The 25,271-nt window shown below is 49.8% G+C and overlaps 1 protein-coding gene and 1 pseudogene across 25 annotated transcripts in view; both read right to left on the bottom strand.

Annotated features, from left to right (window-relative positions):
- The window catches only part of ERI3 (ERI1 exoribonuclease family member 3), a 146,665-nt gene extending 145,043 nt beyond the window's left edge, over window positions 1-1,622 (bottom strand). For 11 of the 25 annotated variants that reach the window (XM_070078601.2, XM_089300803.1, XM_070078599.2 and 8 more), the window contains exon 1: window positions 1,106-1,492. Coding sequence is in view for 11 of the 25 variants with exons in the window: in XM_070078599.2 (XP_069934700.1) it covers window positions 1,106-1,240 (135 nt within the window). In the remaining 14 variants the exon portion in view is untranslated. Of the gene's footprint in view, window positions 1-1,105 lie in introns of all 25 variants that reach the window. The other 14 variants (XM_089300799.1, XM_089300801.1, XM_089300798.1 and 11 more) reach the window with 10 other exon arrangements.
- Window positions 1,623-22,158: 20,536 nt separating this feature from the next.
- On the bottom strand, window positions 22,159-23,328 carry LOC100350414 (profilin-1 pseudogene; annotated as a pseudogene).
- Window positions 23,329-25,271: the final 1,943 nt, after the last annotated feature.

Here is a 25,271-nt window from a genome sequence, read left to right as displayed (position 1 = left end):
CAAAGTGCTCTGAGCTCCAGTGAAGCACCGCAGAATCCATAAAGGAAACCTTATCAATCACTTCTCAGCAGCTCCCCTCCCCCACACCCGCATTCGGATGAAAGGCAGCTAAGTGGGTTTCTAACCAAGAGCACAGACACACATTAGTGGAGTCACACTCCAAGTCCCTGTTTATAAATTGGCTTTTAAATGGTAAGGGATTCAGGTATAATATACTTAAGCTCCAACCATGAGCCCAGAAAACAAGGTGTGCTGTATATAATAAAGTCAGAATAAAGCAGAATCTGATGAAGCCAATTTCTAGTAGAAACCCTACAATCAAAAAATCATTCAGCCAATCACAGTCTACTGCAGTTCCAATAGTGCTGTCTTTAGCCAATGGGATTCATGTTTTGCTGACCTTCCACGGGGAAATTGACCGAAATTCAAATGTCTCACAAGAGTAAATGCGGTAGGAGTGGCCAGAGACCTCTAGAGACTTTGACAGGAGCTGCTAGTTACAAAATTCAGCCCTAACAACAAACTCTAAACCCCCAGTGAGGGGCCACACATCTAGCATCTTCCAAGTCAACAAGACGCAGCTACATTTTGCAAGAATTCTCAAGCAAGCCTCAAGCCAAGTTCATGCCTTTTTTTTTTTTTTTTTAATTCTAAGAAAACACCTGTTGCTAGACCATATGCAGGAAAGGCAAACAGAAAGCTAGACAAGTTAGGCCCCTCAGTCACAACTCCCAATATCACTACTACCCCCGCCTCAGACTTAAAGAGACAAACTGTTAACCGTGTGTGTGTCTGTCTGTCCGTCCTGGGGAGGGGGCAAAGGGGATGTACTACTATCTCCTTGCTCGATTTCTAGCCTGTCAAACCTCCCTTCCTCTTCTCTAGTAATCCCATGTAAGAAGTCAGCCCCCTTAACCAACTCAGCAAGGCTGTCTTGCAAAACCCCTTGCTCCGCTCCCCCGCGGCCAGAACCTTACTCAGATCATGCACCCAGGGCGAGCACATGGGTCAGCACCCAAGGCTGCAAAAAAAATGCGCGCCACAACCCACACCCCACATGCATTAACCAGGGCCCAATCGGGGGGAGCCTCTCAGCCTCACCCACCCCAGGGTGTTGCCCCCAACTCGGGCCCATCCAAGTCCAGGGGAGCGTAAGAGGAGGGGCAGGGGGCCAGGAGACCAGCCCTCCTTCCCAGGGCCGCCCCCGCCCCCCGTCAGCAGCGGGAGAGGCTGTCGCCATGGCAACGCCCCCTCCTTGGGGCCAGCGCGGCAGGCTCCCTCCAGGTGCAGGCCCCGACGTCTCCCTCGGCCTCAGCAGGCGCTCAGGGCAGTTGACGGCGGCGGGCGCGGCCCGCGCCGACTGTGGCGCTGGCCAGGTAGAGGCAGGCCGAGCTCCGCCCGCTCCCTACCGCCCGTTCTCGGCCGCCTCAACAGCGGCAGCCAGCACCACGAGTCCACAACACACCGACTCACCTCCGCGCACTCTGACCCCGACCGACGCTTTGGACGGGCGGTCGCTGTGGCCAACCGCTGGGCCCGTCGCCGACCTCTTTAACCAATGGGCTGCAGCGGGGCGGGGATTCTTCGCCCCTAACGCTCGCTCTCCCGCCGACATGCGCGCTAAGGTGCGTCAAGATGGTGCCTCCCGGCACCCGGCCTTATGGGACTTGTAGTTTTGTGGTTGCACGTACTCAGAAGGCGAGGGGTCACTTCTGAGCTGTGAAAGGGACTTTCTTTTATTTTTTTTTTTTTTTTAAGAATAACTTTCTAAGCCCCAAAGGGACCAAGTCCCCCACCTCCGTTTTCCTACCTTCCAATATACGTCTTAAGTGATTGTAGGCTCGGAAGAGGACGTGTTCTATTTAGACAACTCTTGATCCCTTTCATTCAACAGGTAATTATCTTCTACTTTCTAATGTGGGCCAGCAGGAGGTCTGGTAACAGAGAGTTCGAGGTTAAGAACAAAACAGAACAAAACAGATTTTTGAAGCGTCTTCCTAAGTAGAAACTTAAAAGTTAAAAAGACTTCGGCCTGACCTCAACTGTGGGAAGCTTCAACCAGCCATCCTATTAGCCAAAGCCTGGAGATGTGTTTCTCCGTCTTGGTTATGCCTCCCTGGGAAGTCGTGGGTATCGTACCAGGTATAAGCAGGGAGATCTCAGCCTTGGCCAAGCCAGTGATGGTGTTGACAGCCTCCCAGTCAGTCAGGACTCATTTTCTGGGCCCAGCTTCAGTTATCAAGCCCCTCCATCTGCCATCTGCGCTCTTCACTTGAGACAGTGAAACCTGACTTTAGCATGATGGTTCCTGCCTGAGCTGGGAATGGCTGGTAATCACCAGATCAAAAATGCCTTCCTCAATCCCACCCATAAATGAGGTAAATGATTCTCCTGTGCACCTACAGGACTTATTTGATTGTTCTATAATGGGCTATGTCCGTGTTGCTCTCTCCCAGGACTGTAAGCACCTTTCCTATAGGCATTTCCATATCATTCATGATGCATCAGTAATACCCAGCCCAGTACCAGGCATAAAACAGGCGTGTAACAAATGCTCGTTACATGCAAAGGACATATGTTGGCCAGCAAGGATACTTGTCTGTTCCCTCAATGTCAAGAAAGTAGAGGGGGCCGGCACTATGGTATAGCAGGTAAAATCACCGCCTGTAGCACTGGTATCCCGTATGGGCACTGGTTCAAGTCCCAGAAAGCAGCAGAGGCCCTTGTGGCCATTTGGGGAGTGAACCAACGGATAGAAGACCTCTTTCTCTGTCTCTGCCTGTGTGTGTGTGTGTAATTCTGCCTTTCAAATAAATAAACATTCTAAAAACAAAAAGAAAGTAGAGACACATGTGCCTATTCCCCCCATCCTTGGAGCTGGAACTGGGTCTTCCTCCCACCGTTGTTATCTAGACTTTAACCCCAGTTGGTCAATTAGTCAACATACACCTATAGTGCCTCTGCTCAGGAATTCACTGGTGAGTAAGACAATAAAATCTGTATTCTCAAACAGCTTTTGGATTGGAGAGGGGAAAAAGGAGGAATAACAAATAAATATATATAAATAAAACAAGACAAATAAGAGGCCATAAGGTTGCCTATCTTATCTCTTGCCTCCTTATGTCCTGAGTTCTGGACCAAGAATAGGGTATGGTCAACCTTCTTGGCTGTTAAGAGGGAAATAAATCTATATATCTGTATTGGCCAAGCATGAATCCTTTCGTGGTCCCCTTGATTTCTCTAAGAATAGTTTTTTCTTCCTTACTACTATAGGGATCAACTGTACCTCTTCCAGGACCTCACAAGACTGTAAGCTCTTGCTGGACAAAGACCAGACAAAATGCATTCAAATAATAGGAGAGTTTAATAGCTTAGTATTTACCTGTTCCAGTGCATTACTGTCTAACCCAGTATTTGGCTCCCTTAAACCTTGCTCTGTTGTGTGTTTTCTGGTTCCCTAGAAAACAGAGCCTAAAGTGAAACTTATATTTTAGATTTTATTGGAAAGCATTAAGGCCAGGGCAGCAAAAATGAAAGAAAAAGAGGAGGAAAAGAAAACACAAGGAAGTGTACTATCAAGTTATTCAGAGTTTGAAAGAAAATAGAACTAGCAGTTCTAGCACACAGGATGTACGTACAAGTAGTGTAGACTGACAGCATGAGAACATCACATCTGGGATGAAAGAAAGGAGGGGTCATGTTACCCCATCACTCTGGTGGCCATAGAGGGCGCCAGATTCCACACCCTGAATTGTGGTGGTTCATCTGAGAGTAGAAATGGTGAGAATAGTCAAAACCGCTGGTTTGATCAAACTAGGCCCACAGCAGTCCCACCACTGGTGTCAAGCCCTAACCTTCATCCAGGGAAGACTAAGATAACCAGATGTGTTAGTAAATGAGATGATAATCATGGCAGTAGGGCTGTGCTTTAAGCAAATGGACAGGGTACAGATGGGACAAGTTAATTTGGGGGAGGTAGATGAACTGAGTCCAGTACTCAGGTCCACCCTGAGCAGCCTTCTGGCTGCTGGATTAAGTGATTGAACCCAAACCAACCCTGAGAACATTGCATGTACATGCAAAAACAGTACCAAATTAATTCTTCTACCCGCTCAAGCCACCAGGAAAAGCAAGGTGGCCATCAAAGCTGGACCTCAACTAGCAATTGAAAGGCAGAGAACCCAGAACCCAATGGCAATGCACAGCAGCCCCCAAACTTGCAACAGTTGAGGGAACCCAGACTGCGTCCAAAACAATTTTATCTGGAAATCAGACAAAGAAGTGCTGCCATCTTAGCCCCCAAAGCCACACGAGAGTGTAGTGTCATTCCGAGAAGTGTGGGCTCAGAGAGAGCCTGTTCATGTTTGAGTCCTGGGTCTGTCTGTGACCTTAAGCAGTTTACTCTCTGAGGTTCCCTTTCTCTCTAGAGTGAAGATGATTCTAGCACCTACCTGTAATAGGAACCAAAGACATAAGCACTTAGCACAGGACCTAGCAGATAAGCAGTGTCTGTTATTTCTGTTATTCTCACCCTTCTCCGACTTTCCAACTCCTCTTTCCACTGGGAACACCCCTAGCCCACCCCCTCACCCCCCCCCCCACTCCCTGGTGGTCTTCTTTCACTGGAGGGGCGGTGGGAGCTGGACTTGGCCATTTCCTCCTTCTCCCTGCTCCCCCACCACCACCCAGGGCTGTTCCCCACAAGCCCCAGCCATTCATCTCCCTGGTGACCTGAAGCTGAACTAGGAGACGGATGTGGGGTGGCTGAGGCCAGGGTGGTAATGTGCTCCCTTATCTCTGTGCCCCTCGCTGGGGCCTAGTTAATTTTCCCTTTGATTTTAATATAGATTTATTGAAAGTTTCAGTTATCAAAACAAACTGCAGCAGCAAATTGGTGTTCTTTGCAGGCCTACAAGTGCCTATAAAGCTGCCATGCTCAGGAACGAATGGCGCTCTCCGGGAGGTCAGTCATGGCAACAGGAAGTCCCTGGGGACACACACACTGCAGTTTAATATTTTTCTTATTAGCCTTTTTCTTCTTGGCCATCTAAGCCTCCCCTTTAAATCGGAAATCAAATGGAGCCACCTGCCCAGGGAGGCTCTCTTCCCCCCAGCTCTTCCACTCGCTGTCCCCTCTCCAGTTTTTGCCTCCCCGCCTCAAATCCTCTGACTCCATTCATTCCGCCTCGCCCACTGGCCCAGAGAGAGTGGTGATTCACATGCCGAAGAGGTGTGGCTCACAGACTCATGAATCCTACAGCCCTATCCCAATGTGGGTCTGCTTGAACTGTCCAACCACTAGTCAGAGGCAAAGCATCCTTGGAAAAGTTGGGGTCCCAGGCTGCCCGAGATCTGGTGCTCACAGGGGAAGAGAAAGCAAAGTTAGAGAGCAAAGTTCTTCCTCCCTCCCTCCCTCTTTTCCTTCCTCCCTCCCTCCTCCCCTCTCTCTCCCTCCTTCCAGGTGTTACTTTCTACAAGGCAAACATCCCTGTCAGGATCCATTGACCTCAACAGAGGCAAAGGGAATGAAGATGAAGCCCAAGATTTGTCAGATTTCATTCTCATATCCCCACTGCCACTCCCCAAATGCTCTCCAGTCTCACCTCTCAATGCTAGCTTGACATCCCCCTACTTTTTTTTTTTTTTTTTTTTTTTTTTTTTTTTTAGATTTATTTATTTACTTGAAAGGCAAAGTTACAGAGAGAGGGAAAGACAGAGATCTTCCAACCACTGGCTCACTCCCCAAATAGCCACATGGCCAAGGCTAGTCCAGGCCAAACCCAGGAGCTGGGAGCCAAAAACTCCATCCAGATCTCCCACATGGGTGGCAGGAACCCAAGCAATCAGGCAATCTTCTGCTCTCCCAGGTGCGTTAGCAGGAAGCCGGATCTGAACACCAGTCCGACCCTTCCTACTCTTTGTCCACAATCTGTCTTTCTGAGGCCTGCCTCTAGTGCCTCTGTGGCTGCCAAGGCTAGGACCACGGTCACCTCTAGGCTCTGGAATCATTTATTCTCAGGTGAGAGTCACTATGGTCTGGTAACTCTGAAGATACCTTCATCACTTCTGGGCCTGAGATGCTGCTGGATCACCTATACAGGCCGCTTCCCAATTCCCAATGTCTTCTCCTTGCCTTTTTTTTTTTTTTTTTTTTTAAAGATTTGAGAGGTAGAATTACAGACAGTGAGAGAGAGAGAGAGACAAAGAGAAAGGTCTTCCTTCCACTGATTCACTCCCTAAATAGAGTCAACGGCCGGAGCTACGCCAACCCGAAGCCAGGAGTCAGGAGCTTCTTCCGGGTCTCCCACATGGGTGCAGGGGCCCAAGCACTTGAGCCATCTTCTACTGCTTTCCCAGGCCATAGCAGAGAGCTGGATTGGAAGAGGAGCAAGGACTTGAATTGGCGCCCATATGGAATGCCAGCGCTTCAGGACACAGCGCCAGCCCAACTCTCCTTGCTCTTAAAAATTGCTTGGGGTCGGCGATGTGACGTAGTGGGTAAAGCCGCCGCCTACAGTGATAGCATCCCATATGGGTTTCTTTGCATCTTATCTAAGTACCACCCTGTAATAAAATGATTTGCCTCTGCTCCTACAACAGTCTGAGATCCTCAAGGAAATCTTATCATCTGTATAGTCTTGTGCATATATTTGGTGAATAAGTGAAATCACCTTATCTCAGCCTCTTTTTTATAACTATAAAGTAGAAATAATATCTGCATCCCCAATATAGTGAAGAAAGCACCCACCTACATTTCCAGCCTTATTTTCTAGTAGTTTTTTTTTTAAGATTTATTTATTTATTCATTTGAAATTCAGAGTTACAGAGAGGCAGAGAGAGAGAGAGAGAGAGAGAGAGAGGCAGGCGTCTTCCATCCACTGGTTCACTCCCAAAATGGTCGCAACGGCCAGAACTGGGCCAATTCGAAGCCAGGAGCCAGGAGCTTCTTCTGGGTCTCATACGCGGGTACCAGGGCCCAAGCACTTGGGCTATCCTTTACAGCTTTCCTAGGCCATGGCAGAGAGCTGGATTGGAAGTAGAGCAGCTAAGACTCGAACCCACACCCATATGGGATGCCAGCACTGCAGGCAGAGGTTTAGCCCACTAAGCCACAGTGCAGGCCCTCTAGTTGTTCTTTTAACTCTTGTTCTCTCTCTCTCTCTCTCTCTCTCTCTCTCTTTTAAATTTATTTTACAGGTAGAGTTATAGACAGTGAGAGAGAGACAGAGAGAAAGGTCTTCCTCCCATTGGCTCACCCCCCAAATGGCTGCTATAGCCGGCGTGCTGCGCCAATCTGAAGCTAGAAGCCAGGTGCTTCCTCCTGGTCTCCCATGCGGGTGCAGGGCCCAAGCACTTGGGCCATCCTCCACTGCACTCCTGGGCCACAGCAGAGAGCTGGACTAGAACCTGACGCCCTTATGGGATGCCGGCGCCACAGGCGGAGGATCAACCAAGTGAGCCATGGCGCTGGCCCTCAGGGTAAAAGGACTAATTACTGATCAAGGTGCTTTGCACTTTTCTGCTCCCATCCTTTGCTGGTGGTACTTTCTTCACTGGGAGTGCCTTCCCCATCCCAGAAACATTTCTAAGGATAGCTATTCCCTCTCCTCCCCTGAGTTTCCAAGCCCTACCTGCTCATGTCCTGCCCACTAATCCACAGGGAAGGGGCTTAATCTTAATCTCTAGACTGTGCCTGACCTGAGAGTCAGGAGACCTTTTAGAACATCCAAAGCCTTCCCAGCATCTCCTCCAGGAACCCCAGCACTCACTTTTCCTGGGTCATAGCTAACAGTATACTCCAAGTGTATATTTCTCCAAGATTCGACATTCTTTGAATACCTGCCTTGTGTTGAGCTCCATGAAAGCCCAGAACAGTGACATGAACAATAGACACAGCTCCTGCCCTCATAGGGCTTACACTCTAAGGAGGGAGATGCACTGATGAAGAAAGAATTGTCACCCAGTGTGAGAGCTGTGACTATAAAGACTATTTTGCAATGAGGTTTTGAAGATGAAGCATCTATCACAGCCTGGAAAAGTGGCCCAGAATAGGTGACATTTAAGTGCAATCTTAAAGATTTTTGAGTAGGAGTTTCCTAGACCAAGAAGGGGAGAAGACAGGAGAGAAGAGTGGAGGCCATTGCAGGCAAAGAGCATAACATGAGCAAAGGCAAGAAGCGAGGAATTGGCCCACGTCAGATGGGGAGAAACTCGATGTGATGGAGAAGGTACGGCACAGGGAAAGAGGAAAGAGGAACTTGAAGACGTGCGCAAGTATCAGATCAGGCTGCCGTGGAAGCCTGTTTACAGCGTTCCTACTTGATCTTGAGGGTGACAGAGAGCCACTGAAGGGTGTAAAGAGGGCAGTGGCTGGGTCAGTTCTGTGTTAGAGCCTGTGCCTCTCAAACTTTAATGTGCATTCCAATCACCTGGGGACCTTGTTAAGATGCAAATTGGGATCACGTGGGGCTGGAAAAAGCCTCAGATTCTGCATTTCTACAAGTTTCCTGGTGAGGCGATTGCTGCTGCTCTTCCCACCGCCGCCGCTTGAGCAGGATGTTTTAGATGGTGCTTTATCCCGGGCCTACCTTCCCCAAATGCCTTTGCTCAAATCAGCAAGTGCAGAGCATTTTTCTGTTTGCTCAGTCTGCTTAAGGCTGCTGTTACTCTTCTATTTAGCATCTATGGAAGCTGTTTGTTGAATATTTGCTCCGTGTCCAGCAAAATGCCAGGTAAGGCTTGGAAGTCTGGGGGAAGACGTACAACGACGTTTTCCTGCCCAAAAGTGTTTGGCATCATCTACAAAGGGGCAGCTTCCCCTGATCTGCCCTCTGCCAGCCCCGTCATAAACATGCTAAATGAGGCCTGTCACAGCCGCGCTCCCCAGGGTCCTACTGCTTCTGCAGCCCCATCCAGAGATGAGCCTGTTTATCCCTAACTGTTGTCCCTGACTTCTAAGTCAATTCCCTGTCTGATATAAAACCTCAGTCCTCCCATGCCCTCCTCCCAATTCCAGGCTACATCAGTCTGTAAAACCAGAGGCAGGAACTGTGGCAGTGGTCACAAGTACAGGCTCTGAAACCAGACTGCCTGCATTCATAGCCCAACTGTGCTACTCGCTAGTTGGGTGATGGTGGGCATGTGGTTTGACCTCTCAAGGCTTCAGTTTTCTCATCTGTGAATTGGGGGTAGTAATTTGGCCTGTGTCTCGCGTACTGTTGTGAGGCTGAGATGTGACAGTATACACTGCATAAAGCACAGCCGTTCAAACTTGCAGGGAACACCCAACAACTGTGTTCTGTTGTTTTTATAAATACAAAGAACTGTGTGTAGAAGCTTATCAAAGCCCTTTGGACGCTTGCAGAAGTGAAAGTCATTGTCATGTGTGCACCTGCAGCTGTCCTCTATGCATCATCCCTCTGTGATACTGGGAGGCAGAGCACAGCCCAGGATGCTCAGCTCAGAGAAGCCCAGTGGGAGGAGGCAGCCTTCGAGGGGCTCTTATAGGGCAGGAGCTGTGGCTCAGTGTGCAGGGAGACGCTTCCCAGTTCCCCTCCCACCTCACCCCATCTCCACGCTATCCCCTCTGTGCAGGGTCACCCAGGCTGCCCCTCCTTCCGGCTGCAGTGAGAGGCAGCTTCAATCATTCATCTTAATGTCTCTATTAAGCAGGGTTATGACCAGGAGGAGACAAGAAACAAGGTCTTTTAGTGTAAAACCAGGGCTCCCAGGGCTTGGCCCCAGGGGACTCCTCATGGGCCCTGCTGCTGACTCCCCATTCTTGCTGCTGGAGGTGACTGGGGTTCCAGATGGGGCAGGCTGATTCCGCCCTGCGCTTGCTGTCTTCTGCCTTCTCTTGATCCTTCTAAGTGCCTGCTCAGAGCTTTCATTTCCAATGAGAAGAGCAATGACTCGGCATTTGGTGGCAGCTGTCTTTGTGTTAGGCTGGCATCCTGACATGGGGGCACTGTCCTCATCACCATCTCACCACACACCAGCAATGTGGAGGCAACTATAGCCTTTGCCATTGAACCCTGGCACCAGAGGGGCTCAGAGTCTGGGCACAGAGCCTAGGGAATAACAAGAGGATTTCTGATTATAGAAACAGCCAAGGAGAAATCCTAACAAGACTAGACCTAATAGAGGGGTTTAGGAGCCATCAGTGGAATCCACGTGGGCTCAAGCCCAAATCTGAGCTCAGGGCAGCATCCTCACCTCTGCCCGTCCATGGAAAGGAGACTGTGGGCAGCAAAAAGGCCTCGCACCTGGAGAGATGAACTGAGACTCCTGGAGAACCAGAATCCAAAGGGCATGATCCAGAAAATATTCAGAAGGCTGCAAGGGAGCCGTGTGCACAGGCTCACCCTTCCAGGCACAGGTCCCAAATGTTATTAATAGCACCACTAAGAACAGGAGTCCTTGAATCAATGGGCATGGGGAGATTCAGATGTGGAACACACAAGGGTACGAGCACAGAAGGGAGAGACGGGCCACCCAACACAGCTGGTTGGCCATGGTCCTACTGATCCTCAGTTCACTGCCTTCTATTTCCCAAGTCCTGGGAGGAGACTTGATGGTCATTGAATGGCTTTGACCCCCACAAAAGAAGAAGGGTGCCAACAGAGGGGTCCCCTGCTTATAAGCAGAGAGTGTGGAGGATCATTCAGGGCCTGGGAAGGGTTGGGGGAGCAATAAGAGAAAGACTCCAATTTGGGCTTAACTGATGCTTTCCAAGAGCCTGTTGTGAGCCAGGCAAGTTCCCAACCACGTCCTCTCCTGGGTAGGCTTCCTTGAGGGGCTGGCAAGGAGAGGAAGCTCAAGCTGTGGAGCCAGGCAACACTGGGCTCACATCCTGGCTCTGCTCCCTCTAAGCAGAGTGATCCTGAGCAAGTCATTGCTGCTCCCTGAGCGTGTTTCCCCCCTTGTTGTTTAATTTATTAAGGAGTAAATGAAGTGGCAAATGTTTAGCTTAGCACAGGACCTGCAACTCAGTGGAAGGAACAAAGAGGGAAGAACTGGGAGTCTCGGTCCACCTCATGCACTGGCAGGAAGCCTCTATGCCTACAATGCAGGGGGCCTTTCCCAAGCTTCTCCTTGCAGGCTGTGGGTGGAGGGCCCTTGACCTAGAAGGACTGTGGAGCAGGGGGGCTCTGGAGGGAGTGCCAGAGCAGCTGAGGGCAGCACAAAGTCAGAGTGAGTTAGTACTGGTCCCAGGGGCTACATGAGCAAAGCAGCCTTTTACACAGATATCCAGGGAACAAGAAATACCAGCAAGGAAGTTGCCCCATTAATAAATAAGAAGGCGGGAAATTAATGACGGCCTGAAAATGGCTGAGCTACTGAACTCGTTCTTTAAATCTGTCTTTAACAAGAAAAATAAAGAAAAGAGATTTGGCCAATTAGGAGGTAATGAAGACATTGTAGAAATAGCACCTGACAAGAGCACACATGAGGAGGGGGCTGAATGGCCTTGACCCCTAGAAGAAGGGTGCCCACAGGGGCTGTCCTGCTTTTGAGAGGATCATTCAGGGCAAGAATAAGGATGGGGAGACTCCGGTTTGGGCTTAACTGATGCTTCCCAAGAGCCTGTTGTGAGCCAGGCAGGATACTGCACCTTCTCTGGAGGCCGGGAATGAATGTGAGCCAGGGGAGCTGAAAGGAGAGCTAGGGCTAGGCCCGGACTTATTTGGGGTCATCCCTTTTAGGAATTTATTCCTAAGGGAAAAAGAGAGGAACAAGAGAAGAGGCATTAGAAGGCAAGAGAAAGAAAGCAAAAGGACAGACCTGAGCCCTAGAGGAATAAAGAGAGAGGTAACTGCTTATGGGCAAATTAGAGATGGTGTTCAGGCAGCGTAGGGAAGTGGAGAGGGGGGTGGTGGGGGGGTGGGAGGGAAAAGGGCCATTCTATAAACGACCAGGAGAGCCACGCTGCCTGCCACCCTGGCCTAGCTCTGGGCCCTCCATGGAGGTGCAGATGACCACCCAGGCACCAGAAGAGCAAACTCAGAGTGACCCTGGGGAAGAAAATGAGGGGGTGGGAACGCAGGTACGATTCAGCCCCAGCCCATCCCCTCTTGCACACAAATAATCCTTATCCATAGCCAGGATGGAGGCCCTGTGCTCCCCTTCCTTTCCCAGGCCAAGGCCCATATCACCTGAAGTCCCTGGGTGCTGCCTTTGAGCTAGCCTCACTGCTCGGGGAAGCTAAAGCCCACAGCCTCCCCCCCCCCCACCCTACCCAAGGACAGAGCTGGTCTGACCCAAGAAGTTCACCAGCTCCAGGGTGAACTAGATTGCTCCCCAATCTAGTCCCAGGATGCAATCCAAAGTGGCTGGACTATAATAACGCTGACACCGCCGGCCGGGGATGGGTGGGGGTGTGGGCGATGACACCGCAGGAGAAGGGGAGGGCAGCCTGTGATGAATAGGGCAGCCAGAGCCTCGTTAGAGGGGTGCAAAGAAGACGGCCGCTGCAGGACCAACCCCGGGCCTGATTTATCATCTTCAGAGCTGCTCTGAGCAAGAGGGGTTAAGTAGCAAGTTAATGAAATCTGCAGATGCTGCTAAATGGGGGAGAGCTGAGAGCACCCAGCCTGGAGACCGAGCAGGAGGCAGGTGGCAGGTTGGCTGCTGACGGAGAGAGACTCATCTGGAGGGGGAGAGACCACTGCCATATCCCAGCTGATAGCGAGATCCCATCATAGTGTCTGAAATCCAGCTCTGGCCAGCTGGGGAGAAAGGCTAGGCAGCCAGCAGGGACGCAGGAAGAAGCAAGGTCCTGTCTCAGGGGTGTTCCCAGCCAGACTTCACAGCCCCTGGCCTACGTCTAGTGGGCCTCATCCACCGCTGGGCAGCCCCTGAGCCCCAAAGCCAGGGAGGGAAACCAGGCCTCTGTCGCCTCTTCTCCCAGCCTGCGTGGCGAAACAAGTAAGCACAGTTCTCTGTGATAAGTGCTGTTGAGCAGCACAAAGGAGGGAGCAATTAATTCTGACAGGGGAGGGCAGCAAGGTCAGCATGACATTAAAGCAAGGCTTGAAAAATAAGGATTTCACCAGGCGGAAAAGGAGACTGTGGGCAGAAGGAACAGCATGAGGCAAGGCCAGGAAAAGCACACGGCAAGTGGAGGGGACTGAGAGCTGACACGGTAGAGACTCCTGCCCGGGGGAGGCAGCGGCAAGAAGGAGCCTGCCAAAGCTGAGGCCCGCCAGAGCAGCAGGTGCAGGGCCTAGCACAGCCTGAAAGAGCAGGCTGGGCGGTGCAGGGCCCGCAGAATCCTCACCACTGCTTCTGCATGCCAGCTGCATCCGCTGCTCCCGCAGGGCCTCCAGCGTCAGGCTGCCACGAGGACTGCAGAATAGCATCCATGTTCAGCCTTTGGCACAGGCCTGTATGCAGTAAGTGCTCACCAAATGCAAAGTGTGATGATTTTGGTGTTACTATTCATAGGCTGAACTAAAAGCCCTGGGCCAGGAGTCCAACGGCAGGAGCAGAGGCACCGAGACTCGCAGGGAATGGCGGAGCGCTGCGCAGGCAGGTGGCTACCTCAGAAGTTGAAACTTGGGCCCGTGTCCCAGAAAGTAAGCAGTGGCTCTAATGAGAAGGCAGGATGGGGTGCTGCTGAGAACCTGAGGGGCTGCAGGCCTCTGAGAAGGGGAACACTAACACACAAGCTCATATCAAAGGGAGCTTGCAGGCCAAACAGCCCATGCCCTGTGCCCGCCCCAGGGGACAGCTCTGGACAACAGTTCACACCTTAGGGACAAATGGCCGAGCCGCCCTACCGTCCTCCTGCCCCCAGGACCATCTCGTGCAGATGAATACCCCCGCTGCCATTGCTGTGCTCTGTTCTCTGCTCAAACTCTAAGCAGCCACCTCCTCCTGGTAGAAATGCCCTCCCAGAGGGAAGTGGCCACGGGGTGGTGGCAAGACATCTGCTTCACTCCTTGCATTCTGTATCAGCTGCTTCCACGAATACTTGCTGCATGAAGGACTGAAGGAGCTAGGAGAAATCCTGATGCTCTGTAGCATAGCGCGGCTCACCCATAACTAGAAATCTCTCCCGCTCTCCTTTCTCTCTCTCTCCCTCTCTCTCCCTCTCTCTCCCCCTCCCCCCCCCCCCCACACACACTCTTCTTTCTTCATTCTATCTCATGGCAGCAGGCATGAAGACAATGGATAATTGTGTGGCTATTTAGAGAATAAGCCTTGGAAGCAGAGTTTTAGGATTCAGACTTTCTTCCACTATTCACCAGCTCATACTCCTAAGGAAGCTACTTAACTACCCTAAGTCTCAGTTTCCTCCTCTATAAAATGGGTATAACAATATCTACTTCATAGGTCATTTGGATTAAATTAATAATACATGCAAAGGGTTTAGAGCAGTGCCTGACACACAGAAATTAATTGTTAACACAGAATAAAATTAAAACCAGAAAGTTTTAATAAAATTAAACCAGAAAGCCTCTGAATTCTCTCCTCATCTCCACTATGTCTCTTCATATCTTCTCTGTGGACCTGTATTTTCCCCGCTCCTAAATGACTTCTCAGGAAGATCCTTTAACTTCTTAAAAAGATTTATTTATTTATTTGAGAGGCAGAGTTAGAGAGAGAAGAAGAGACACAGAGAGAGAGAGATCTTCCATCCAGTGGTTTACTCCCCAGTTGGAGTGCCGATCTGAAGCCAGGAGCCAGGAGCCAGGAGCTTCTTCTGAGTATCCTATGTGGGTGTAGGGACCCAAGGACTTGGGCCATCTTCCACTGCTTTTCCAGGCCATCAGCAGGGAGCTGGATCAGAAGTGGAGGAGCCGGGACTCAAACTGGCACCCATATGGGATGTCAGCGCAGCAGGCAGAGGCTTAACCCACTAAGCCACAGCACTGACCCCAAGATCCTTTAACTTTGTTCCTTAATAAAAATTGGGTTCTGAAGCCTAGCAAGTCATAAGATTGGGCAGACCCCGCAGTCTTTGGCCGAAATCCTTCTCCCTCCATGGGCAGTGTGCATCCAATGACTAATCAACACTGGATATTGATACAGCTCCTGCCCCAACTTAGGTAATTTTCAAAGCCCATCCCAGCTCCAGAGCTCCCTAGGGATTGGTGAAAGCCTACGCTGGGACTGGATCACAGCTTGATTTCTCCCTCGGCACCAGTCCTGCCCCCTGCCTTCCACTAATGCTGAGCCCAAGAACATTCTCTAATAACCACCCTGCGGGTTCATCATTGTCTTAGAATCTGCTTCCTGGGGAGTGTAAGCTATGCCACTCAGTAAACAAGAGAAGATCATTGCTATGGTCTGAATGCTTGTGTCCCCCAAAAATTTGTATGCTGAACTTAATTCTCAATATGAGGGCATTTGGGGGTGGGGCCTTTGGAAGGTGGTCAGAGCTTGTGGTCTCTGGGATCAGTGCCCTGTGAAAGGGGCCCCAGAGAGTTCGCTTGCTCTTCCTGCGAGTGAAGACACAGGGAGAAGAGAGCTACATGGCTATGGACGAGAACATGGGCTCCCACCGGACACTGAATCTGCCCATGGCTTAATATTGGACTTCTCAGCCTCCAAAACTGGAAGAAATAAACTCCTGTCATTTATAAGCCCCTTGGTCTAAGGAGCTAAGGACTAAACTAAGCCCAAAGGAACTAAGACAATTTCTATCCATGTTGAAGTTACATTCTAATCAGGGGAACAGGCAAAAAACAATACACATAATGACTAAATGTGTTGGAAAATTACAAGCTCTTAGGACAATGAAAATCTGAGCAGGGTAAGAAAATGAGCAGCATCTGGGCACAGGGGAGGACAAGGACACAGCATTAAAGCACGTGTTGGTTGGGGCAGGTGTTTGGCAGCAGTTAGAGTGTCACTTGGGACACCTGTACCCCATACCACAGTGCCTGGGTTCAAGTCCAGCTCAGCTCCCAATTCCATTTTCCTGCTAATGTGCACCCTGGGAAGCACCAGGTGGTGGCTCAAATACTTGGGTCCCTGCCACCTATATGGGAGACCCAGATGGAGTTCTGAGCTCCTGGCTTCAGCCTGGTACAGCCCTGACTGCTGCAGGCATTTGAGGCATGAACCAGCAGTGGGAGACCACTGTCTCTCCTTGTGTCTCTGCATTTCAGATAAAAATAAATATTAAAAAAAAAATCAGAGGGCCAGCACTGTGGCATAGCAGGTAAAGCCGCCGCTTGCAGTGCCAGCATTCCGTATGAGTGCCGATTTGAGTCCGGCTGCTCCACTTCAGATCCAGCTCACTGCTATGCCCTGGGAAAGCAGTGGAAGATGGCCCAAGTCCTTTGGCCCCTACACCCACATGGGAAACCCAAAAGAAGCTCCCAGCTCCTGGCTTCAGATCAGCACTGCTCTGTCCGTTTTGGCCATCTGGGGAGTGAACCAGCAAACGGAAGACCCCTACCCCCACCCCCCCCCACCTCTGCCTCTTTGTAACTCTGCCTTTCAAATAAATAAATCTTTTTTTTTTTTTTTTTTGACAGGCAGAATGGACAGTGAGAGAGAGAGACAGAGAGAAAGGTCTTCCTTTTGCCGTTGGTTCACCCTCCAATGGCCGCTGCGGCCGGCGCGCTGCAGCCGGCGCATCGCGCTGATCTGAAGCCAGGAGCCAGGTGCTTTTGCTGGTCTCCCATGCGGGTGCAGGGCCCAAGGACTTGGGCCATCCTCCACTGCACTCCCGGGCCACAGCAGAGAGCTGGCCTGGAAGAGGGGCAACCGAGACAGAATCCAGCGCCCCGACCGGGACTAGAACCCGGTGTGCCGGCGCCGCAAGGCGGAGGATTAGCCTGGTGATCCGTGGCGCCGGCCAAATAAATAAATCTTTTAAAAAATCAGATGTCAAGTTAAGCTGCATTGAAAATATGATATTTAAGCAAAATGTAAAAAAGATGAGAGAGTTGAACGAATGGCTATCTGGAGACATCACATGTGAAGGGATTAAAAAGAGCACTAACCTTAAAGCAGGAGACAATGTGTTTCAGAGGTATCTGGGAGACCAGTGGGCAAGAACGGGTATACAGAAGGAATGCTTTGAATAAAATGGGAACTGTTTGCTTGTTATCTGCCTCCAGGAAGTCCTCCCTAACTCTTGCAAGATTCAGTGCCACCTCTGTGTTCTCATAGCCTCCTTGGCTTCGCCAATGGTGGCACTTGTTACCCTGCATTTTAATTTTTATTGTCTGTGTTACTTAATTGTGAGGATATACTGAGACTGTGTTGATAATGAAGTAAAAGATAGAACCATGGGCCGGTGCTGTGGCGCAGTAGGTTAATCTTCTACCTGTGGGCCGGCATTTTATATGGTGCCGGTTCTAGTCTCAGCTGCTCCTCTTCCGATCCAGCTCTCTGCTATGACCTGGGAAAGCAGTAGAAGATGGCCCAAGTGCTTGGGCTGCTACACCCACGTGGGAGACCCGGAAGAAACTCCTGGCTCCTGGCTTTGGATTGGCTCATCTCTAGCCGTTGTGGCCATTTGGGGAGTGAATCAGCGAATGGAAGACCTTTCTTGCTGTCTCTCCTTCTCACTGTAACTGTACCTCTCAAATAAATAGGGGGGGGGGCATGCAATGAGACATCACAGAGACTATAAAAGCTTTGAGAATCAGAAGGTTTTCAGGATACAGTATAAGGCTAGACATTAGATGACTTCATTGCTGCCTCTGATTTTGGGCATTCATTGATCTCTGCTTTTATGTTTCACTTTTTTTCCCTAAAGATTTATTTATTTATTTGAAAAGAAATTACAAAGAAGGAGGGAGAGATAGAGGGACCGAGAGAGATTGATCCTCCATCTGCTGGTTCACTCCCCAAATAGCTGCAATGGCCAGGGCTGGGCTAGGCCAAAGCCAGGAGCCTGGAACTCCATTGGGTTTCTCACATGAGTGGCAGATTTTGGGCCATCTTCTGCCGCTTTTCCAGGCACATCAGCAGGAAGCTGAATCAGAAGTGGAGCAGTCAGGACTCAAATTGATGCTCAGAATGTCTGCATCGCAGGCACCCAAAATTATGCATGCCACCCATATGGGAGATCTGGATGGAGTTCCATGCCCACAGCTTTAGCTTAGCACAGCTCTGGCCATTGCATCCACTTGGGGAGTGAAGCAGCAGATGGAAGTTTGATCTCTCTCTTTCTCTTTCTCTCTCTCCCATCTCTTTCACTCTACCTTTGAAATAAATAAAATTACCTTCAGGCTGTGTTCATAAGGTATATATGAAGCAAATGAATTCTGTGTTTAGAATTGGGTCCCATCCCTAAAATATCTCATTAAGTATATGAAAATATCCCCAAATTTGGAAAGAACTCAAAATCCTGAACATTTCCAGTCCCAAGCATTTTGGATAGGGACATTCAGCCTATACTCTGTTATTGCTTCTACCTCATACTTCCAACAAAGATAAGTTTTTATTTCCCAAGGGAAGACATTTTATTGATAATTATTTCAGCCAATGAAGTCACTATGAAGGGTGTAGTTCCAAAACATTTCTGTGTTAGCAAAAAATACATGGTTATTAATTACTGAGCAAACAGGCCGCTGTATCTTCAGTCTCTGTACACCCCTTTGCTGTGGAGTTGAGGGGGGTAGGGAGGGAGAGAGGGAAGACAGGAGCATTGACTATAGTCAAGGGCTCTGTCATTTAAAACTCAAGCCAATCTTAATATATCCAGAATGGTGAAGCTGTCTGGTCGCCACCTCTAGGCACATGGGATCAATAAGAAGGTCAAGATGGAGACAGATGCCTGTGCATTTATGTGAATGCAGACATGCGTGAGGTTGGAGGCTCAGTCACGAGACCTGGCCTTACACTCTCCTGAGCCCCTCTGTGTGCCCTCCAAGCTGGCATCCAGACTGGGACTGAAGATGAATAGAAAGCGAGGGTCTTCTCTGGGACCTGCTTTACCAGGGAGGACTCACAATCGCACAGATCATGAGGTTTGGGGGAGAGAAATGAGAGTGACTGCCTTCATCCAGGGAAGCCAAGGAGGCAGAGGGGGAGGTGGGCAGGGAGAAGGAATTAAGAGAATGGAGGTCAGGTGGAGTCCCTGATGCAAGCTGAGCCCTCAGTAGACCAGACAAGGAACAGGGAGAGGGCCACTCTTCGCCAGAGCACCAGGGTGGCCTGAGCTATGGGTGGGAACTCAACAGCTTCTCTCCAGGGCTTTCCGGAACACACGAGCCAAACCTCTGGGCTCCCCACAGGTAACCCCCACTGCCACAAAGCCTTCTCTCCCAGGGAGCACCCCATGGCAACACCAACTCCCCCTTTATTCTGCACAGCACCTGGTGGCTTTGAGGCATCCTTGTCAAGGGAGAAATTTTTACCCAGGAGGCCAATGTTCTCTTCCCCCTGCCTTTAGCTAGGAGTTTCCTTTGAGGAAATGGTAGTGCCACAGGCACCACCAGGGGGCACTAGGGCCTCTAGGCACCAGGGGCCAAGGGAAATGAAGTCTCAGCATGGAGGAGGCCCGGGGCCAGGTGCTGAGCACCCTGCAGCAGCTCCTTCCAGCAAGACCTCGGAGCTGCAGACCAATAAGACTGTGTGGCTGGCTTATCTCTAAGGAGAAATGAGAGGGCTGGGCCAAAGAGCCCTATTTCTGTCCAGCCCTACACTACCTGCCATAAAATTAAATGATCACAATGAGTACATTAATTACCTGACATGAATGCTTTAACATAACAAAATTATTAGCCATTCTAGATTTAGTGTTTGTACAGCACTTTATATTTGCAAGGGCGTTGCAATAACTTACCCTGCTGAGGGTGCGTTTCAGGCCCTGAACGACATCCCGAAAGGATTTCCTCCGGCCAGCCAGCAGGCTGGCCTCTGCCGCAGCTGGTCCTTAGGCTTCTTGCCTTCACTGACTGCTTTTCTTCTGCTCCAGCTTCCACTTGACGTCTCCGCCTGGCAGCCCTCTCAGCTGTTCACCGATTCCCTTTAATCTCAGAGGCCCATGAGACTGTTTCTTCACCTGCTCTCAGGTTGTCTACCTGATCCCGTGTTGGAATGGAAGAGCTCAAAGGGGGCAGCCATGGATGGATGGGGCTGGCCTTGGTGCCAAGCAAGTTTCTCTCGTGTTCTGTGGGATGTGGCTGCTGGTATAGACACACGATGGGCTCTGCACACCACAGGAACTGACTGTGTGTGCCACCCAGTCATTTGCAGAATATTCACTGCACCCACACCAGAGCCAGCCCCGAGCCCTTGGGGACAATGGCCTTGAGGAGACTCACCACTGTGCAGACTCAGGTCCAGACTGGGTGGGATAGCATAGGAAACCTCACTAGTAAAAGCCACTGCAGTGGCTTGGGTGTGCAATCTGCCTCCTGGAGAGAGAGATCAAAGCCCAGTTGATGGATGTCTGTGTACCCAGCTCTCCCTGCTTGCTTTCATCTGCCTTCCTGAAAGAGGAGTAAACATTCAGCTCTGGAGCACTGCAGGTGTTCCCTTCAGGAGCAGAAAGGAGTATCAGTGAGAGCAGACAAGACCACCAATGAAGGTGTCCACGGGGCTGGGGGGGAGGGCTCCAGCGGGATCAAAATGCAGGGTGTTTGCAGTAGCAGTCCCAATATCTGCCCCTCAGCCTTGGGACAGCAGCAATTTGGTAGGGAGGCAGCTGGGGAGACTTATCTGGAAGCTTGTACGATAAGATCAACAAACTTGTGAAAATGGAGAAAATGTCAATTTTCTATGTGAAGTTTATTATGGTGCATGATAGCATGGTTAAGAGCAGAACCCTGGGGCTGGATTGATGGGGTTCAATGCCAGCTTCGCCATTAGCCAGCTGGGTGGCCCCGGGCGATGGCTTTGGCTGCTCTGTGACTCAGTTCCCTCACCTGTAAAATGTGGATGACTGTAGTATCCACCTCCAAATTGGCTGTGAGGATTGCCTGAGCGCATGCAGCTGAAGCAGTCAGCATGGAGTCAATCCTTGGTAAGGACCAGCTTCTGTTATTTATTGGGAGAGCCTTGGAGGCTGCTTGTGGCACCTTCGCTGGGCATCTGGGAGGAAATTTCCAAGGAGAGGAATTCAAAATTTGGGCTTACGGTGGTATGTATGGTGGGGTGCTGAAGAGACTCATGATACAGTCCAGAGAATCCCACTGTGAAAGGGGCCGTGTGGGGGAAAGCATTGAGTTCTGAGTAAGCAAGGGCCTTCACCCTTCTGTGTGCATTAAGGTGGGGACAGGTGCCACTCAATACCTCCTTTGGACTGTATGGTACATCTGAGAGTAGTTTCGGGGGAGGGGACAGCATTTGGTCTAGCGGTTAAGATGCTGTGTTCCACATTGGAGGGCTGGAGTTTAATATCCACTCTGGCTTCTGACTCCAACTTCCTGCTAATGCACACCCCCAGCAGGCTGCAATGGTGGCTCAAGTGCTTAGGCTACTGTCATCCATAGGAGAAACCTGGACTGTGTTCCCAGCTCCTGGCTTTGGCCTGGCCCAGTCCCTGGCTGTTGTAGGCATTTGGGAAGTGAACCAGTGAATGGAAGATCCCTCTGTCTCTCTGCCTTTCCAAAAAAAGGGGAGGAGTGAGTTATCAGGGCACTACTAGTAGTGGGACAATGGCTTCTTTTGTTTTGCAAGCAGTCTGGAACTCCTATGGAAGGAGGTGCAGGAGGGTGGGGAGGACAGGCTGTTGAAGCAGTGGGCAGGCAGTCCTGTACCTTTATACCTACCTGGACATTAAGCCTCAGCAGCGCAACCCCTGGTACTTCAAAACTGAGAGATTTGGCATCAAGTGCTAGCTCTTCCCCCATGCTCAGGACTCAAAGCAGGCCTACCCCACTCACCCTGTTCGAGCAGCAAAAGACCAAAGAACGTGCTCAGCCCAGGAGGTTCACATTCTTCCTTGGAACAGCATTTTCAGGAAGACTTGTGATTATCAATCAGAAAGCCAATTAGGAAACTTTGACCTGTAGTTGAGGAGTCTCCAAAGATAATCCACCTTTGTTGTTGTTGTTGTTGTCAATAGCATAATTTTTATTCAGGAACAACAAAAACAAAAACCTTCCAACCACACACAGGAGGGTTATGGGTATGGGAAGGTATGTGTCAAATTCAGCCCTGGCCCCAGCCCATGTGGTTTTTGACAGCAAGATAGGGTAAGGGATAATGGCCCCAAAACAAAAATGGTATATGTAGGTATATGGGAAAGAGAGGGGTGCAAAAGCTATGGAGGCTGGGGGAGGGTCAGGCTGGGTCAGTACTGGGAACTCAGCAGATGGGAGACCATTTCACATTTCTTACTGATCAAACCACTGTGGACACCTTCACTGCCCATCAGTAAGACTAGCATCTTGGCAGTCATGGTGACAGTGACACAAGTGGGGGCTCCATTAGTGCTCTTAGTGCAAAGATCTGTGGTAAATTCCTCATCTTGTAGCAGTGAGTACCAAATCACAGAACATTTCTGTCCCCCAAGTCTTCAAAAACTTGACTGGTCTTTGCCAACCAGGACATCAACCTTAGCTGGCGTGACGTTGACAAAGGTTTCCCTGGAGATGGCAGCCCAGTTGGAGAGCAAGTCCTTGCGGACAGCATTAGTCACGTCCTCACAGGTCCTGTCCACCATGAGGTTGTCAATGTAGGCATTCCACCCAGTCATGGCACTGCTGCAGGGGCTGAAGGCTGGGCTCGGGCTGCCTCAGTTTGCTGGGTGGGGGAAGGCAGAGAGCTCAGGATCACCAGCTGCCTTCTGGACTGCAGCTCTGCTAGCCGTTTGGCTGGTTCATTTTTGCTGTGACTTGAGTGCGTCTACCACTTGGTAGCCACTGCTTTGATTGTGCTTTGTGTGCAGAATAGTACTGGTAAAGTCATGTTTTAGCTCTTGCTACAATTTGTTGAAGAAATGCCTCAGAATTTTAATCCCACAAAAAGTCTAAAATTTCCTTTGCAAGCTCTGCTTTTGGACCCAGCATTGTGACTCAGGGGGTTGAGCTGCTGTCGCTCCCCCTCTTCGTGGAGGAACGACACAGGACCCTGCGCTGTTCTTTCGTCTGCTCGGCCCTCCCCGGGTTTGCTGCTGGTTCTTCCCGGGTTGGCTACTATCCCTTCCACCTCCGTGGAAGGGCAGTTCCCCCTGGCCACATTCCCCACTTCCGCAGGGGAGCGGCACACCGCCGGCCGGCTCGTCTCGGGGGCTGCACAGGTGTTCCTTCAGCTAGATGTTCCCCTTAGATGTTCCCCCTAGATGTTCCTGGTGCATGCCGTCTCTCTCCTCCTTTATAGTCCTCCTCTGCCAATCCTAACTCGGCTGCCCACACGCCGAGTACGCTGCTCTCCTCCAATCAATAGCAAGTCCTACAGTTTATTAGTTGAACTGGAGGCAGCTGTGTGGAAGCTGTTTACTTCTCTCCCAGCGCCATATTGTGGGAGAGCAGATGCATAGAATGAGTCTTAATTCCAGTAACTCAGTCTAGTCCGGATTGCTCCCCACAAGCTGCCACTTGCAGTGCTTCCATCCCATATGGGTGCTGTTTCAAGTCCCAGCTGCTCCACTTCCAATCCAGCTCCATGATAATGTTCCTGGGAAAGCAGCAGAAGATGACCCAAATGTTTGGACCCCTGACACTCATATGGGAGACCAGGATAGAGTTCCAGGCTTCTGAGTTTGGCCTGGCGCAGCCCCAGCCATTGGGGCCATTTGGGGAGTGAACCAGTAGATGGAAGATCTTACTTTGTGCGTATGTTTGTGTGAGTATATCTGTCTGTTTCTCCCCTTCTCTCTGTAACTCTTCCTTTTAAATAAATAATCTTTTAAAAATTGTGCAAACTGAACAAATGGAGATGTCTATGGTGCTGTTACAGTCACTCCTGTTCAATTACGGCTGAATAAGATGAGGATAGTGTGCTGCTGTGGGCTTCATCTTCAACATCATCTTGTGTCTTCTTAAAATGAATTACTATTTGTAAGAGGCTGATTTCTTTGGGGGTATTATCCCCATAAGCTTTTTGTATAGATCAGTAATTTCACTATCCTTCCACCCAAGGTTCACTATAAATTTGATGTTTTTTCTTGCTTCAATTTTAGCAGAATTCACGTTGCTCTAAGAGGGGCTTTTTCAAACTGATGTTTAAAATCAGCCTTCTTAGTCTTCAAACTAAGTCCTATTCAGACATGTTGTAACAAGGTGGCTTGAGTTTTTTTGGTGCAACAATTTCTTGAATTCCATGCACAGTTTTCCATGATGGGCATTTTCCGTGAACTTTTTGCAGACCTCTTTTCCTATGCTCCTTGCCAGGCCAGTCTCTCTGCTTTGATTGTCCCGCTGTTGCCTGGCTCTTGTTTCCGTCCACATGTGTCTGACAAACCAGTCTTCCATGCCTAAAACCCTGCAACAAACCTCTTATACTATCAGCTGCTGATTTGTCATACATTGTCTTGCATGGTTCGGTAGTTTTTTCTTCAAGTTAGTCTTCTCTTCCCAGTTGAAACTGCTGTAATTAGTACTTAGAACTTAACAAGCATAGGGGCAAGTGTTGTGATGTGGAGAGTAAATGCTGTCCATGACGCTGGCATCCCATATGGACATGGGCTGGAGTCCCAGCTGGGCCCCTGCCACCCATGTGGGAGACCCGGTTGAAGCTTCTGCCTTCTTGCTTCAGCTGGGCTCAGCCTTGGCTGTTGAAGCCAACTGGGGAGTGAACCAGCTGAAAGATCTCTTTCTCTGTCTCTCCCTCTCTCTCTGTAACTCTGACTTCCAAATAAATAAATAAATCTCAAAAAAGAAAAAATACTTAGAAGTATAAATTGCCCTTGAGGAGATTTAACTTAATCAACAGGTGATGAAAATAACCCAAATCTTCTGGGCCCTCTGAGAATGGCTCTTTGACTACTAATCAGGGTATTAACACATCTAATGAAAGAGAGCTCTAGTGTGGTCTGCAATGCAACCTGGCACAGAGAAAAGTGAGAGAGATTAACTTTAACCGAATGCATCCAGCACCTCCATTGAAAGAAACTGGAAACACAGCAACCAAAGCATTTCAATTGCTATCGCATCTGTCTGCATGGCTATTTCTTTCCTCTGTTTGATGACAGGCCCACCTCCATGTGGACTATACTTCTCTAGTTAAAATATCCAGCAATCTGCCCATTTTGCTCTCCTACATGAAAAATTCTCCCCTTTTTCTTATGAATTCTGGCAACACCATCAGAGTATTGGTTTACTAATTTAAAAACATTTTTTCCTTTCCTTTATTTTATTTGAAACACAGAGAGAGAGAAATCTTCCATCATCTGGTTCACTTCCTGAATGCCC

Source organism: Oryctolagus cuniculus, chromosome 7, assembly GCF_051225735.1.
Source record: "Oryctolagus cuniculus isolate XC-2025 breed Fujian yellow rabbit chromosome 7, ASM5122573v1, whole genome shotgun sequence".
In the NCBI taxonomy this organism is placed as follows: Eukaryota; Metazoa; Chordata; class Mammalia; order Lagomorpha; family Leporidae; genus Oryctolagus; species Oryctolagus cuniculus.
The sequence above is the reverse complement of the archived record's forward strand: the minus strand, read 5'-3'. Positions and strand labels throughout refer to the sequence as shown.